We start from the raw sequence: 16,137 nt of genomic DNA on the forward strand, positions 1-16,137 counted from the left end.
ATTGCCCCTGGACTAATTAGGGCCACAGACACAGAGACCCCACACCAAGAACAACCTGAAAACCCCAGAGCCCAGCATTCCCAGATGACTCAGAAATTAGGGAAAAGACCTGCTATCCTTGTCCCAGAGCAGGATTAACCAACAAGGAATGTCATCTGCGGACCTGCCCTGCTCAGCCAGCGCCCAGCGCCGCACGGGCCTAGGAGAGGAGGCCACTGGCTGAGCAGCAAGGGCCAGGAGAGGGCGACCTGGAGGATGCGGGGTTTCCATGGCAACTCTCAGCTGCCTAGGCTGGGAACTACTGGGCCGAGGCTCAAGGAAGAGACTTTGTGTGAGCAAAGGTCCGTAGGGGGCACGGTCCCACTCTCCTGCTTTCCTTCCGCTTCCTTGCTGCCGGACAGACAGATGGACATTGCTTGGGGACCCCTCTGGGGCAGGCATCTCTTTCTGCTGCTGCGTGCCTGTCTCAGGGCTCAGCCCCACCTGGCTGGCAGGTCTAGGGCGGACCTTGAGATGCGGCGAAGGGGGAGGGGTGACTAGCGCCTCTCGAGCCCTCCTGTGGTGAAGCTTCCAGATCCTGCTGTGCCCTGAGCAGCTGGCCACCTCCCCGCTCTGCCCGGAGTCCTGTGCCCCCCAGCCCTCCCCACACCACTTCTCAGTGCCAGGCAGACCTGAACAGGGTCCCCTGCCCGTTGCCTTCCCTGTCCCCTGCCCTAGTCCTTCCCCTGAAGCAGCCACACATCCCCTGAGCATCCTCTGCTCTCCCTGGACACTGCTCGGCACTCCTGCAGCCCTGGCCTCAGACTTGGGGCTGGCACAGTCCCCCTCCAGTCTGCCTGGCTGCTTGGGCCTAGCTAGGGGTGCCAGTGTCTGAGGCCAGGGGGTGGGCGAGGGCTGAGGCCTTGCCTCCTCCATACGTGGCAGTAGGCGGAGCCTTCAGAGCCTGGCTTCCAAAGGAGAGGCAGGGCAGGTGGGTGCGGGGCTCCCACAGGGACAAGTGGGTGTCATGGGGACCAGGCATCCTCTAGGTTCTGTGGCCACACTCCAGGTGTGGCAGGTGGCACACAGGTGATAAGCACTCAGTGCCCAGGGGCCAAGGCCAGGGGCAATGAGGATGAGGCAGGGAGGGGTACTGAAGGGTGGAGGCCCCAGCTGCAGGGCCCAGGGCTCAGCTGCTTTTCCAGGTTCCCAGCCAGCAGGGCAGCTCCTGTCCCTCAGACTGGTGACCAGAGGCACCTGGGCTCCCTTCGTCTTGCTGCCAAATGGAGCACCTATCCCAGGGGCAGGCAACTCCTGGCCCCTTGGCCCCACACATGAAGCCCATGCCTGGAAGATCCCCTGCGTCTGCCTGGAGCTGCAGGCCAGGCAGGAGTCTGTCCAAGGTGGTCAGTGCAGATTTCACAGCGACAGCTGTCCCTTGTGGAGTGTCTGCTGTGCTCCAGGTCTACGCCAAGGGCGTTGCAGGCAAGACTTCATTCACCGGGTTCCCATTTGAGAGAGAAGAGAGAGGCCCAGCGGAAGGCTGAGGCCCCACTCGTGAGGAGCCCTGCTGTGCCCCAAGCCCCACACCTCCCCTACACTCTAGATGGCCAGGGTCCAAACAGAGACAGGCTCTCCCATCCATCAGTGAGCATTTATGTATCAGCCCCATGCCGGGAGCTTCGGCGATTCCGGCAGGTCCCTGTCCACCTGGAGCACACAGGTGCTCTGCTCAGCCCTCTGTCCACCGGTAGGGGCCTGCTTCAATTACAGCGACACATCCACGAGGTAAATGCCATACAGCCCCCACTCTCAGCTGTGTCTGTGAGGTCCAGGTCATGCTTACAACGTCACATTAAGTGAGAGCAGGAGGCTACAAAACTACATGTGCTATATGACCCAAGTTCTATAGCAATTCTTGTAAGTGTGTACTGAGGAGTGAGTGTACTGGGGTGAATGGTGGGCCCCAAAGAGACATCTACTTACAATGGTAAATGTGACCTTATTTGGAAAAAACAGTCTTTGCAGGTGAAATTAAGTTAAGGATCCTGAGCTCATCCCTGATTAGGATGAGCCCTAAATCCAACACAAGTCCTCTCAGGAGAAGAGAAGACATAGACCCAAGGAGAAAAGGGGAGGCCACATGAAGCTGGAGACAGAGGGGGGATGATTTGGTTACAGCCACAGGACACCTAGAGCCCCAGAAGCTGGGAAAGGCAGGCCCTGCTAGGCCTGCTAGGCCCTCCAGGCAGAGCAGCACCTAGATTCTTCTGGCTTCCAGAGCCGAGAGAGAACAAATTCTGTCATTTTAGGCAACTTAGTTGTGGTCATCTGTTGTGACAGCCCCTCGGAGACTAAGATAGAGGCCTACACTCCGTCAAGCAGGATTTAACCAGCACCTACTGTGCCTCATGTTGCTGTTCTAATGTGTTCAGCCTCCAAGCAAGCCTGGGAGGTAAGTACCAGAGAGATGGGGTTGCCCAGCATCACACAGCCGGGCGGGAGCCTGCTCTCCAGGCTGGCAGCTCATGGCCTCCTACCCCAGAGAGTCTGGGCTCACCATCCATCGTCACACACCCGGAACGGGCAGAGAACCCGCCCCACAAAGGGAAAGATCCACTGGATTTTCTGTCTGCATTGGGGCTTTCCTTGGATTTATCGGGGTGGCAGATTTGCCCTCCTAATTCTGTTTGATTTAGGCTGATGTTAAAAGATTTCCACCCCACACCCAAGGGCTGGGGGGCCTGGAACCAGCCCAGAAACTTGGAGCCGGAACAGGCTCCCCTCTCTCTGTCTTTCCCTCGGTCTCTCTGTCTCTGTCCGTCTCTCCCTCTCTGTCTCTCTCTGTGCCTCTCTCCAGCACTCTGTGTCTGCCAGGATGTGGTGGGGAGGGTAGGGGAGCCGGAGCGGCACAGACCGGGAGGGGGGCGGGGTTCTGGTCACACAGGCCACAGATGAGCCCTGCTGTGGACAGAACAGTATACGCCTGCTTCACGTGTGCCTGCCTCCTCCACACAGGCCCCGGGGACACAAACTGGGTGACAGAGCTGCCAGCTAGCACTCCAGGAATGCCGCGTGGCGAGGTGTCACTTGATGACACCGTGGCGCGCAGCCTCACGCGGACTTCCAGCTATTTCCTGGGCACGCGTCATCTCCCAGTGAGGCGCTCAGGCCCCTGTGGTTGGACAAACCATTTCCTTCCGGGCTTCCTGCAACACCCACTACACACTCTGCAGCCCCCACTCTCCAGGGACTTTGAGGTCCCCAAGGAGAGAAATGGCTGTGGATGATTTCTTGGAGATTTTAGGGCAACAGGAGGGGCATGTACACCAAAACTGGGCAAAAAATGAGATCTTTCTCAGAGTAATGAGATTATTAAAAATGGTGGTAAAAATGAGCACTCTCTTTACTTAAACACATAGGTGTGCGGACGTGTGTGCATGCATCTGTGTGTTTGGGTCTCTCTTTCTCTCTCCTCCCTGTCCATGTCTTCCCTCAGGTCCTGTGTTAGCACCTCTGCTGGTGGCCCCTGGTGGTGACCCCAGCCTCCACTGGGCCCTGCAGGAGCAGACTTGCTGGGGAGGGGCCGGGGAGGTGGGAGTAGGAGGAAGGCCCTGGGCTGGGAGCTGCCAGGCAGACCACAGGGACATCCCCACCTATACCTCGCCGTCACAAATGCCTGGGTGGGCCTTGGAAGTCGCACATCCCGTCTAAGCCCAGTTGCTGGTTCTTTGTCCCTGGGATGGCTTGGGGCAGCCTGGCCACTTCCCCCAGCCTGGTCCTCATCTGGAGTCCATGTTGGCCTTGAAGGACCACCCCTCTCCAGGAGTCCAGCCCTCTGCACTCCCAAGGGCTCAGAAGAACGCTGCAAGTGTCCCCTGTCATCTCCCACCAGCCTGTCCAGGGGACAGGACTAGGGAGGGGTGAGTTAGGAAACCAGGACTTGACTTCAGCTCCCCCGAGGCCTAGATTGGTGACCCAGGGCATCACTGCCCTGTCCACTCATGAGGCAGGACGCCAGGGAGGGCCGAGTGATGACCGGCAGGTGAGCAGTAGGCGCCCTCAGGGGGAGGTGGCTCGGCAGACGACCGCCAGGAGCAGGACCCTGGGTGTGCTGGCACTAAACTCTTGGCACTCTGAGTGTGGTGGGCTAGCCTGTGAGAGGTGGTGCCTCTCAGGACAAGGTCTGGCATGACTGTCTGCGTCCGCCCACCTCATTGCCGCCCTGCTCCCCGAGCTGTGACCAGGGCTAGGACGCATCCAGACGTAAAGTTGTTTTTCTTCTCTCTGATGCTACTTTGGGATGAGACCCATTGAGGGTGGGTAGAGGGGGCGTGCTCACAGCCTCCAAGGGACACGCACCCTGGGCTGGTGCACGAGGCGTCACAGAGGGAACTTATAAGAGAGTATATGCAGAGCCCAGATGTGCACAGACAGCAGGTCCCTGCCCCCTAGGAGGCCGGGGGGAGGGAGAAAAAGCCAGAGAGGGTGAGCTAAGTGAATGGGGCCTAGAGGGGGGAGGCGAAGCAGGCCCAGCGCCAGCAGGGTCAGTTGGTGATGGAGAGTCAGTGCCCCCAGGAGCTCCTCCACTCCCTGACCTGTCACCTAGCAGCCCCTGTGCTCCGTGGAGCCGAAGCAAAATCATTCTCACAAATCAGTGGCCACACGGGCACCGTACATTGGGCCTGTCACCTGGTGGAGGTCCACATGCCATCCTCCTTTGTGGGTCCTCTCGACAGGAGACTGTCGGGCCTCTGGGCAGGAGAAGACACACCTCTGTGCTGTGTGGGAGGGGCGTCTCCCCATCCAGCCAGGGCTGTGTGCAGGGGCCCAGTGGGGCCAGGTGCTAGTCCACGGACAGCATTATCCCGACAGCTGGTACTCCCTGAGTTCTTACTGTGCGCTGGGCACTGTGACTATCACTGTCCAAAGCCCGTGGTCCTTCCCAGCCCCTACAGGAGGGGCTGCTGAATCCTACTTATAGGTGGCAGAACCAAGGCTCAGACGGGGAAAGTGACTTGGGCCCGCACACAGCAGGTAAGAGGTGGGGAGGGCTCAAGTCCCCCTCGGCCTAACTCAGGACCTGAGTCCTTGGCCAGCTCACTGCATAGCACCTCTAGGAGGGTTCAAGCCCCTCCTGCAGATGCTCTGATTTAAAACTGAGACTCTTCTGGCCCAGGGACCCAGCTGCCCAGTTTTTCTGGTCCAAGGAAGGAAGAAGATGCCCTCCCTGCAGTGACCCCTGTGGGGCCAGGAATCTTTCCCTCACTCCGCCATTCACGTTGTATCACTGAAGGCGGCCTTCCTGGCAACAGGCACCCGGCCCCAGATTCAGGGGACCTACAGGGGCCCACAGTAGTGGCCTCCCAGGGACACTGAGCTCAGGACTGGCATAGGCGGGGCCCACGGCAGCCCCTGCCCTGACAATGGTGCTGGCTCAGGGGCGCCCAAGGAGGCAAGCCTGGGGCTGCAGTGATTGAGTCCCCACCCACCCTGCAGGGGCCAGCTGGTGGCCGTGGCTAAGGCCAATAGTGAGGACTTGCCCAGCTCCTGTGGTCATTGGGGGAGGGTGTGTGGGCTGAGCCCCAGGCCGCCGTGCTCCAGGCACAGGTGGTTCTCATCCCACTGTCTCTTCCACAGGAAAAACAAACCAGCTCGGGGCCAACAACCCTTTTTTATCTCGTGTTTATTTTCGTTGCCTTTGCCTGAAGCCAGTGTCCTGTGGGCTGCATTCTGCCGAGGGTCTGGCCGGGGTGGCCCTGGCGTTTTCCTGGCCTTAGGGTCGCTCTCCGGGAAGGGGCTGGGGTGTTCCCAAGAAAAGTAGCCCATTTCCCTCTTCCAGGTTCATCCGAGTTCCATTTGGTCACAGCGGCTTTTCCAGAATTTGGAGTTTCCTGGCTGCATGGGGAGGGTCGAGATTGAGAAGTGGGGCAGGACAGAACCAGCTGGGACCCTCGAGGAGTGCAGAGCCAGGGGCGGCGGCGGTCAGGACCAGCAGGGCTACCAGGAATTCACAGAGGAAGGGGCCCAGGACTGGGGTACTAGACTGGGGTTGGGGGGGCACAGCCCTGCTGCCCTACCTGCATCCTTCCAAGTTTTCATTCATCCCCACTTCGCACCAAAGACCAAGGTTGGAGGGGGACCTGCGACCCAAAATCTCAGAAGGGAGATATGGGTAGGGGGGAGGGTGACGTGTTTGCAGGATCCACAGCTTCCCACACACGCCCTGGTAAATGGGCCAGGAGTCTCTCAAAACCCCGAATCCACATGGGGGATACTCTAAAGTAGGCAGAGGGGCATCCTCCGTGGCCTGCACCCCACTGCCAGTGTGAAGAACGGGCTGAGGCACGTGGGGGCTGGACAGGAGGAGAGGCAGACGACCACCGAGGGGGGAGGGGTCACCTGCCAAACAAAGGCAGGGAGGCCTCCAACGGCCCCTCGTGAGGGGCGAAAGAAAAGCGGCGGGGAGGCCAGCAGGGCTGCACTGTCACCCAGGGGCCTCACAGGCCCCAGAAGCCCCCAGAAGCGCTGCCAGCGCCAACCCCTCCCCTGCCTTCGCCGCGGGGGTTTGGGGGTCGGACCCTCTGCCGGTGCCAGCTGCGCGCTCGAAGGCTCCGCCCTACCCCCCCCCCCCCCGCCGCCGCCGCGGGCCGCCCCCCTCCTCCCGCGTCCTCCCCTCCCCCCACGGCGAGGACAGAGAAGGGACCGGCGGCTGGGTCCGCGCCCCCCCCCACCCCCACGGGCGGCGGTGACATCACGGCCACGGCGGGAGGGGCGGCGCCGCGCACATCACTTCCTCGGCGCCTCCCGCGGGCGCGGACGGACAGACGGACGGCGGGCGGGCGGTGGACGGCCGACAGCACAGCGCGGACAGGCGCAGGGCGGCGCGAGCGTGGGGCGCGCGGCCCGCGGCCCTCGGCGCCTCCGGCCCCATGGCGGGCCCGGCCCCGCCCGCCGCCGCCGACGAGCTGCCCGGCGCGACCCGGCGCCTCTACTCCAGGTGGGCAGGGCGGACGGCGGGGACGCGCGGGGACGCGCGGGGCCCGGGCCGCCGGGACCGCGGGAGGCGGGAGGCGGGAGCGGCTGGCCGGGAACAAAGACGTTGGCGGGCGCGCAACGTGGCGCGGACGCCCCTCCCAGCGGGGCCGACGGGGTGGGGGGGCCGTTTGCCGGAGGCGGGTGCTGGGGTGGGAGGCTCGGCGTGGGGGTGCCCCGGGTGTCGGAGGAGGGGGTCCGGGGGTAGAGGTTGCTGGGGCCTCCCGCCGCCCACGCCCGCGAGAGCCCGGGGACTAGGGGGTGGGCAGAAAGGGCCCCCGGGCTGGGCTGCTGCCTGCCAGACTCTCCCGCCCCCGCCGTAGGGTCCAGGGACAGGGGTTGGGAGACTGGCAGCTTCTCCAGCCCTGCCCTCCTGGCAGCTGGGCCCTCTGGCACAGCAGGTGTGTGGAGGGGGTTGCCAGGAGATTCCCTCCCAAGCCTGGCCCCACCTCTCTACTGCCTTGCTCTGGGTCCTCAGGGAACAGCATGTCTGAAGAGACCAGGCTGTGTCATTGATGGGGCCCTGCCCCCACCAGCCCACCGGGTGCCCCTGGTCCGGCAGACTGGGGCTGGATTGGGGCTGCAGAGCCAGCCAGGTGGTTGTGTGCCTGCCTGAAAAGGCACCTGCCTCGGGCAGGTTCATGGGTGATGCCAGCGGTCTGGGCTCTTCTCTGCACTGTCAGGGATGACAGGGTGGCCCTGCCCAGGGCTGCGTGCCTACTTGGTGACTCCAGACTGTTCGAGGGTGTTCCATGAGGCAGGCACAGGCTCTCCCAGGGCCTGTCCTCAGGTGCAAGTGTCCAGCAGAGCAGGGCCAGCATGAGTGCTGGGGATGTTTGCCCGCTGCAGCTCCCAGAGGCAGGCCTGGCTCCCCACAGTGGTGACAGGCCCCTCCAGCTTGGAAGGACATTATCATTCCTGCTCCATCTTTAAGATCTGGGGGACTCCCTGGCTGCTGATCCTTCGAGGGGCCCGGCCTGGCCTGTGAGGATTCTCCAGCCCAAGTCAGGAGTCCAGCAGCAGCAAACCTCTGCTGGGTGCTCCCCCAACCCATGCAGAATGAAGCCCTGATGGCCCCTCCCTCCCTGGTCTGAACAGAGCTGCTGGCTGGAGACACAGCCCCCATTGTATGGTCTCAGGGATGGAGCGCTAGCCCCGGCCTGGCTCCGGGGCCCCATGCAGGGGGAGGGGCGTGCGGGTGGGTTTGTTGGCTGCTGACTTTGGAGGCCTGTCCTAAAGGACCCCCTCCAGGCCCCTCTATGGGTATCGAGAGCTGTTTGGGGCAGCATGTCTCTCCCCAGGGTTGTCTCTCCGATGGACAGAGGGGATTTTGAAAGAACTACAGGAGTTGATCTGGCAGCCACCGACTTGTGTGTGTGTGTGTGTGTGTGTCTGTCTGTCTGTGCGCATAGGGGAGCTGTAGGTGGAGGGGGCGTCCTGAGCTTTGGCCTTGGGAGACCCTACGCAGCCGAGCATGGCGTCCACACCGTGTTAGTCACTTCATCTGCGAGCTTGGTGGCAGGGTCCAGCAGGGACTGTAGGGGAGCCTTCAATGGGCAGGGCCAGAGGTCAGAGTGAATGCTGGGAGAGGCCCTGAGCACCGGCTGGAATGCTTGCAAGTGGAGCCCTGAGTTGAGCTCAAGGGGGCGAGCCCCACAGAGGTTTGGGGTGCATGGCCACAAGCCTTCCTTCAGGGCCTATGAGGAGGTCCGTGGGAGTCTGGACCTGAGGGCGCAGCAGAGGCCAGGCATAGACAGGGCAGTTCCTGTTTAAAGCTGTCTTCCAGAGGCTACCAGGAAGCCATCAAAGGACCATCTGACCCCTGAAAGCCTGCGTGTCTGGGGAAGCCCACCTGCAGCGTGGGAGCCGGGGGGGTGGGCAGCCCGGCGCATGCATGGCCCGCCGACTGGGTCCTTTTGTTCTGAGCACCCACTGGATGGCTGTTTCAGGAGAACCCCAATGTGTATGTGGGTTCCTTGGGGCCAGGCCAGGCTCTGCAGCCTTGTCTCCCCCCAGCCTGGTGGTTCCCCTTCCCACACTGACATTCCTGCCTGGTGAGATGAGTTCAGTTCTTATCAAGTGGGTCCCAGGGGAAGTGGGCTTGGAACACACGCTGAGAAGGGCCTGAGTGTGAATGTGCCCCCAGTGGGTCCTGACGAAGGGACTGGGTTAGGGAGGCAAATGGGTCTTGTCGGGTGGGGATGCCTGTTTGCCCAGATCAGGGGTTTGAAAGGGACTGAGGGGCTGGGGGAGGGGGGGATGGGCTGATGGCCAAGAAGCCCCTGAAAAGTAGAGGAGCTATGGGCTATCCTCTCCTGGCCTCCTGGCTCCCTGCGGGCCAGCAGCTGAGGGCTCCTATCTGGGTCTGGGACGGGGAGAGAGGCATAGCACCCCTACCATGGGGTGACCCATTAAAGGTGCGCCCCAGGCAGGGTCATCCCACCCCTCATCCCACTCTGTATGGCCGTGCAACCCAGCTTTGCCCCCGGCTCCCAGAAAGTGTGACCCCCAGGCACTTTCTGAGGCTGGGTGGCCCTCCCACCCCTCCTCTCCAGTGATCTCTATACCCACCCCATTGTCTGTCCCATGCTGCTCCCAGGCCCGCCCCGCCAACTGAAGGGGAGTCAACGTGGCTTCACTCTGGGGGTGGCGGGACAAGGGGCGAGCAGAGTGTGGATGACAGACCCGCACAGGGGTGATTGCATTTAGCAGAGAGAGGGGCTGACGGGGACACAGCCCCTAGTCAGCCTTGGGCAGTGGAAGCTGGGGGCCTGGCTCAGAGACCAGCCTCAGCGGTGGGCACCAGAGGACATCCTGCAGCCTGAAGAGGCAGACAAGGGGAGTCAGGAGCCCCGGTGGGGAGCCCGTGGGGGCAGAGGGTAGAGAGCAGGGCAGTATGGTTCAGCTGAGGCCGGGCTGATGGCTACTCCTGGGATGCTGTCTCAGGCGCGGTCCCAGGTGGGAGGGATGCGGGGATGGTGTGGCTAGAGCAGTGAGGCCAGCCGCTGGGGAGTCAATAACCACTTCATTAACTGGTGAGCCAGTGGGCAGGTGGCGGGAGCTTGGCAGACAGTGCCCTGCCTCCTGGCCGCTGCGGTCTGGCTGCTGGGAAGGCCGACCCTGGTCAGCCACTTTCAAGGAGAGATGCGCCGGGCAGTCACCATGTCAGAGAGCGGATCTCACGGGTGAATGTGGCCTGGCTGGGGTGGGCAGACTGGTCCCTGAGGCCTCTGAGGTGGTGGGCCAGCTCTCTCCCCAGGAGGTGGAGGCCTGTGGATGAACAATTAAGCATCTGTTTAGCCCAGGTGGCAAATCCTAGGAGGGAAGGATGCCCCCTCCCAGGGTTTGGGTGGTAAGGCTGGTGAAGGGGGAGGTAAGACCTCAGCCCCGGGGCCCTGAGAGCCCTTGGGCAGACAGGCCTTCTGGAGGCCCCAGCAGCCCTGCAGAATGGGCAGAGGGTAGTGGGAGGGAAGGCCGGCTCGGCAGAACCACACTGGAGCTGGTGGCCTAGGGTGGCTGCAGCCCCAGTGGGTCCCCAGTGGACTTGAGCATCTTGCCAGATGACAACACATACCACAGGCCTGCAGAGGTGGTGTGGAGAGACAGAGGCTCCAGAATCTTCTTCATTGAGCAAGGAAGTGGGCCCAGCCAGCCTGGGCAGGGCCCCACAGGGTGCTGGGTGGTGGAGGGGGGGCCTGGGGTGGTTGTGCGTGTGCAGAGTTCGGGCGTTCAGCTCGTCGACAGGAACAGGGCAAAGAGATGGTCCAGGCCCTGCCCTGCGCCCTGAGCTGAGCTGTCCTAGCGGGTGGAAAGCCGCTTTGGACAGAGGCCTCAGGGTAGGGAGCAGAGCACCCTGGCCTGGATGCCCTGGGGAGCAGGGCCTTTTGTGGGCAGATGGGTGGCCTGGGACCTCATCCTCCCAACTCTGCATCCCCCCACCCAGCCCCTTCGAGGACTCCCAGACTTCCCCCGCCCAGAGCGGCAGTGCCTGCTGGGCCTCATGGGCTAATGCTGACCTCGAGGTCCTACATCCGGGGCAGCCTTTGCCCCGGACTCCACACCCTCCCACCTGCCTCTGCTCAGACCCGGGGGTGGTCTTGGGGGAGCAGGCTTTCTAGTTCTCCCTGAACCCAGGACCGTGCCTCCCTCCCTGTCCCGAGGTTTCTGGCTGGGCAGGCTCGCTGAGCTCCCTCTCATCCCGAGGCCCATCCCTGAGAAGGGAAGTGTTCTGGCGGTGGGGCAGAGAGGGCCTCTGAGGGCCCAGGGGACCCCAGGGGCTCTGGGCTGGAGCAGCGGGGGAGGCCCTCATGAGAGGCCTGAGACTTTTCTCCACGACTCTGCCCTGACTGAGCCCTGCAGCCCCCTCTCTGTCGCTGGATGTTAGTGCAGACCCCCACTGCTCCGAGGATGGTCACACTGTCTGGCCTCTCATCAGCCATGGTGGCTGGAGGAGCTGGGAGCTGGGCTGAGAAGGTGGCTGAGGGAACTGGGAGGTTTCAGGAAAGGAGCTGAGGGGGTGTCTGTTCCTCCCAAGCTCCCCAGCCCCAGGCCCCTCCAGCTCCCGCACCCAGGTTAGACCTGGGGCTGGGAGCTCACCTCGGACGGTCAGGTGCTGGTAAGCCCAGCAGCTCCCCAGAGGGTCGGGGACTAACAGGGTGGCCTGGCCCCCAGGCTTACCTGTTGACTCTTTGCATACAGGACAGGGGACACCTGTGCTGAGGCCAGGCCAGGCTGCAGAGTTGGGGAGGACACAGTCTGGGGAGGCAGGGTGGAGCCTCCAGGAGGACCGGGCGGGGCCAAGTGCAGACCTTGCCGAATCCCAGCTCTGTTCAGGCAGGGAGCTTCCCCAGGCGGAGAGCTCTGCCCAGGGTCCTGCCCTCTGCCAAGACAGGCAGGAGGGCGGGGGGGGGGGGCACACTTGCGTTTCCTTCTTTCCTTCTCTTACGAACACTGAGCCAGCGCCTACTAGGTGCCCAGTGCTCCTCTATGCTGCTTGTCCAGGCTCTGGCCCAGAACTGGCCACAGGGCCGGAGTTGGGTACAAGTTTGCCTAATCAGGGCCAGCGGGAGCGGGGCACTGCCTCTGCACCCCTGCTGTGCACCCGCCCATCAGTGAAGGTTCCCTCTGGGCTCCCCGCCCGCCTGCCCTGCTGACGGTGCTGATCCTGGCTCTGAGCCGCCCTTGATCCCCTGATCCACCGCAGGCCCTGGGAGGCCCTGGTCGACCTGCCAGGGGGCCAGGGGTCTCCCAGAGCTGAGCCCACCAGAGCCTTCAGCCCAGCCCTCTAGGGTCGGAGGATGCAGGGGACCCTGAGGCTGGCGCACCCCCAGGACCAACAGCCAAGGTGGGGAGCGGGCTGGCCGACCAGGAGGGAGGCCCAGAGCCCTGTCATGCCAGCTGCCACCACGGAGGGCCAGCCTGTGGCCCTGAGCTTGGCCGAGAAGGCTGTGTGCAAAGTGGTGTACGGCGCCCCCCGTCCACGCCCACTGCTGCTGCCTGTGGGCCTGGAGCTGTGGCTGTACGTGCAGAAGATGAGAAACCTTCAGAGGAAGAGGTGCGCCTGGCACCTGGCCACGGGCAGTGACCAGGTTGGGGATGGGGCCTGGGCTGGAGGTCAAGGTGCAGTTGGAGATTCTTGGGACAAGGGAGGGCCGGGGGCTTCTAGCCCAGGACACCCTGCCTGATGCCTCCCTGGGTGGCTTCCTCTCGTTGCAGGGCCCCTGTTAGCTATCCCCAATCTGTGATTTGCGATGGCTGCATCGGACACCCCCATTGTGCCCATGTCCCCTTGGCCTCTAGGCCCAGGGCCCTTCCCAAGCCAGAAACCTCCTCTGCTCTGAGCCACTGATGCCACCTCTCCAGGCAGGAAGGTGGGGTGGGGGGAGGCCGCCTCATTAATCAGATCTGCCAGAGCCCATGGGACTCCCAAAATACCCACATTTCAGACCCCAAGTCCTTCCTCTACAGTCCCCTGGGAGGAGAGGGCTGCGCGATGTCAGACAGTGTGGTGAGCAGCTGGGCAGGGACAAGCAGGCCCTAAACAGGGAGCCCCGTGTGTGGCCCTGGTGATGGGAGTAGGACTGTCCATGGGCTCTTGCGACGTGGCATCTGAATGGCTCTACCAACAGCGCTGGGCGAGGTGGCTGCCAAGGCTCCAGCGTATGGTGGTAGGGAGCCCCAGGGGCTGGCATCCTGGTGTCAAGGCCATATCCCTGACCCCGGTTCTCAGTGAGGCCACTTGGGCTCTGCTTGAATGAATCCCCTGATCCACTGCAGGCCCTGGGAGGCAGGGAGATGGTGGGGGGTTGGTGGGGTCTGTGAGTACAGCCCTGCATCCTCCAGGAGGGGAGGAGCCTACTTTCCCAGGAGGAGCGACCCTGACGTTGGGGAGTGGTGGCTGGACAAGGGGCGCCCAGAAGGTGAGGCCTTCCCCAGCAGAGAGCGCTGAGCTTATGGGTGCAGGGCGCAGGGCTCAGCTTCTCAAGGGGTTCACCAGCCCTGCCCCAGCCCACTCCCGAGGCGTCCTTATCATTTGTAAAAGTTGAAAGTGCCCCGTGTTCTTGATAATACAGGGACAAGAGTGAATGGAGCATTGTGGTTTTGTATCAAAGGGGCATTTTGGTTGAAAAGCACTGCTCTGGACAATTTTGTTTATTTTTTAAGGAAATGCATTGGTTTCCCCCCAGTAATTCCTGATTATTCCACTATTCTAACAACACAGAGAAGGGGAGGGCTTTGGGGTGCAATGGGGCTGTTTGGGGTGCATGTTTTAAATTACTCTGCTGACATCAGAAAGCAGTGGGCGTAAGAGGAGGAGGATCTGGCAGCCTGTGACGGGCAGAGCTGCCTCTGGCTTTTCCGGGGTGCTCACCTGCTGTGTGGTCACCGGGCGGGGACAGGGGTGCCGCCTGCTCTTCATGGGGGGGCCCTCTCCCTGGCTGCTCCTGTGCCTTCCCCCCACAAACCCCCTTCCTGCCCCAAGACAGGACATCAGCTCAGATGCAGCCATGCTCCCCAGAGTATGGGAGGTGAGGACAGGTGATGGCTGAGCCCCAGGCCCCCAACGAGAGCTTGAAGCATGGGGTCCCCCTGCTTGAGGATGCAGGGCGGAGGCGGGGCTGGGTTGGGTCCTGCCTGTGTGGCACTGTCCGTGACCCTGTGGGCCTTGGTCGTCCTCGTTGGGGATCAGGGCCTGCCCCCAGGCTACCGCAGCCACTCTGGAAGACAGCGTGTGGCACCTGCCCCAGGGGCAGCCCTTGTCCTGTCGGCTGGGATTCAGGGGACAGAGGCAGTGTTTGCAGCTTGGCCTCCGCAGGCTGAGGGTTTGACTGTCATCGCAGCCTCACATGGTGCTCTGGCACTCTGGGCCCCCGGGTAGAGGAGGGCGCACAGTGAGGTTCGGGTGGGGCCTGTTGCCGGACCCAGTGCTCTTCTAAGAGTTTATCCAAAAAGAGACTTGGGTCTGCCCCCACTGGCATGGGGCTGGCCGCCGCCATCCGAGGGGCCCAGGTCCGAGTGATGACAGGGAGGAGCGCGGGGCCCCAGACGCGACGGCGTGAGAGGCAGGCTGTGACGACTCCTCTCTCTGCCCAGGATGGAGGCCTCGTGCCTGGAGCTGGCCCTGGAGGGCGAGCGTCTGTGCAAGGCGGGGGACTTCAAGGCGGGCGTGGCCTTCTTTGAGGCCGCTGTGCAGGTAGGCACTGAGGACTTGAAAACGCTGAGCGCCATCTACAGCCAGCTGGGCAACGCCTACTTCTACCTGAAGGAGTACGCCCGGGCGCTGGAGTACCACAAGCACGACCTGCTGCTCGCCCGGTGAGCCACAGGCGGGGGCGCGGGGCGGGGGGCCTGGCTGCCCCTCCCCTGCTGGGCCGGCCACTGGGCAGGGTCTGGGTGCCCTGCCCTTGGGGAGTGGCATTCCCAGTGTGAGCACGGGAACCCAGAGGGGCACCCCTAACCTGGGGGGGGATTCAGAGGTGCCCCCAGGGGCTGTGTTTAAGCTGAGACTCCTGTGAGTGTATCCAAAAGCGTGGGCGTGGCCCAGCATTCCATGTCTGGGTAAGCACACATGTCTGTGTGTCTGTGTGCGTGTGCCTGTCTCTGGGACTGCCTGTTTCTGGGGGGCTCAGGGCAACCTCCCCACCTGCCCTGTATGGAGTGGTCTTGTCCCTGGGGCCCCTTCCTCCTCCCACCATGAACTCTGACCCCTTCCTTGCTGGCCACACCTACTCCACAGCCTCTCACCCCCAACATTCCCCAGTGTCTCTGTTCTCCTCTGGTCTCCAGAACTCTGCCCATGCTGTTCCCACCTGGAATAACCTCCCCTTGCATGTTCCCTGCCCACTCCTGCTCCTTCAGGCCTGCAGGAAATGCCCCATCAGAGGCCCAGGCCTCCCAGGTTTGGCCAGGGCTTCCCGGGGCTCCCCTCCAACCCTGCTCACAGGCCCTCTGCACTAGCCAGTGAGCCCTGTCCTCAGCACCCAGCCAGGCACAGAGCAAACATTCACTGAACGAGTTACTGTAAACTCCCTGCAAGGCAGCTCAACTCTCCCTTCCTGCATCCAGGGGACTCCCTGAGCCCCCCAGCAGCTGCAGGCTGCTCAAGTGCCAACCCCAGACCTGGCCCAGCAAAGAGCGGTTCTGTGCTGGGCCTCAACCCACTACAGGACCCCAGCCCAGCATCATCCCAGGGGCTGTGGGCTCCCATTCCCCCCAGGCCCTTGCCACCCTCACCGGGCTCCCTGCTGGTTTCAGGGTCCCCACCAGTCCTTGGTCTGGCCCCTCACTCCTCCCTGCCCCCCAGGACCATTGGCGACCGCATTGGGGAGGCCAAAGCCAGCGGGAACCTGGGCAACACACTCAAGGTTCTGGGCCGCTTTGATGAGGCTGTCGTCTGCTGCCAGCGGCACCTGGACATCGCACAGGAGCAGGGGGACAAGGTGGGCAGCAGCCCCTGACCTGTGCCCCCTGTCAGGGTCTGGGATTGGGGCCACAGATGACACCACTCGCAGCCCCACGCTCTCCCGCCACGGGATAAAGATGGAAGGATGGTCCTCTTGGAAATGAGGGCACTTCCAGCTCACACAGACATCGTGGGTCTGAGGCCCAGCTCCCCAGGCTGGG

General features: G+C 62.9%; 1 protein-coding gene across 7 annotated transcripts in view; it reads left to right on the forward strand.

The window, feature by feature from the left end:
- The first annotated feature begins 6,773 nt into the window (after positions 1 to 6,773).
- GPSM1 (G protein signaling modulator 1) overlaps positions 6,774 to 16,137 on the forward strand; it is a 30,600-nt gene continuing 21,236 nt past the window's right edge. For 6 of the 7 annotated variants that reach the window (XR_012506602.1, XR_012506604.1, XR_012506603.1 and 3 more), the window contains exons 1-3: positions 6,774 to 6,979; positions 14,608 to 14,829; positions 15,818 to 15,953. Coding sequence is in view for 4 of the 7 variants with exons in the window: in XM_074362535.1 (XP_074218636.1) it covers positions 6,912 to 6,979; positions 14,608 to 14,829; positions 15,818 to 15,953 (426 nt within the window). In the remaining 3 variants the exon portion in view is untranslated. Of the gene's footprint in view, positions 6,980 to 11,956; positions 12,569 to 14,607; positions 14,830 to 15,817; positions 15,954 to 16,137 lie in introns of those variants that run through there. The other variant, XM_074362538.1, reaches the window with a different exon arrangement.

Source organism: Camelus bactrianus, chromosome 4 (assembly GCF_048773025.1).
Source record: "Camelus bactrianus isolate YW-2024 breed Bactrian camel chromosome 4, ASM4877302v1, whole genome shotgun sequence".
Classification (NCBI taxonomy): Eukaryota; Metazoa; Chordata; class Mammalia; order Artiodactyla; family Camelidae; genus Camelus; species Camelus bactrianus.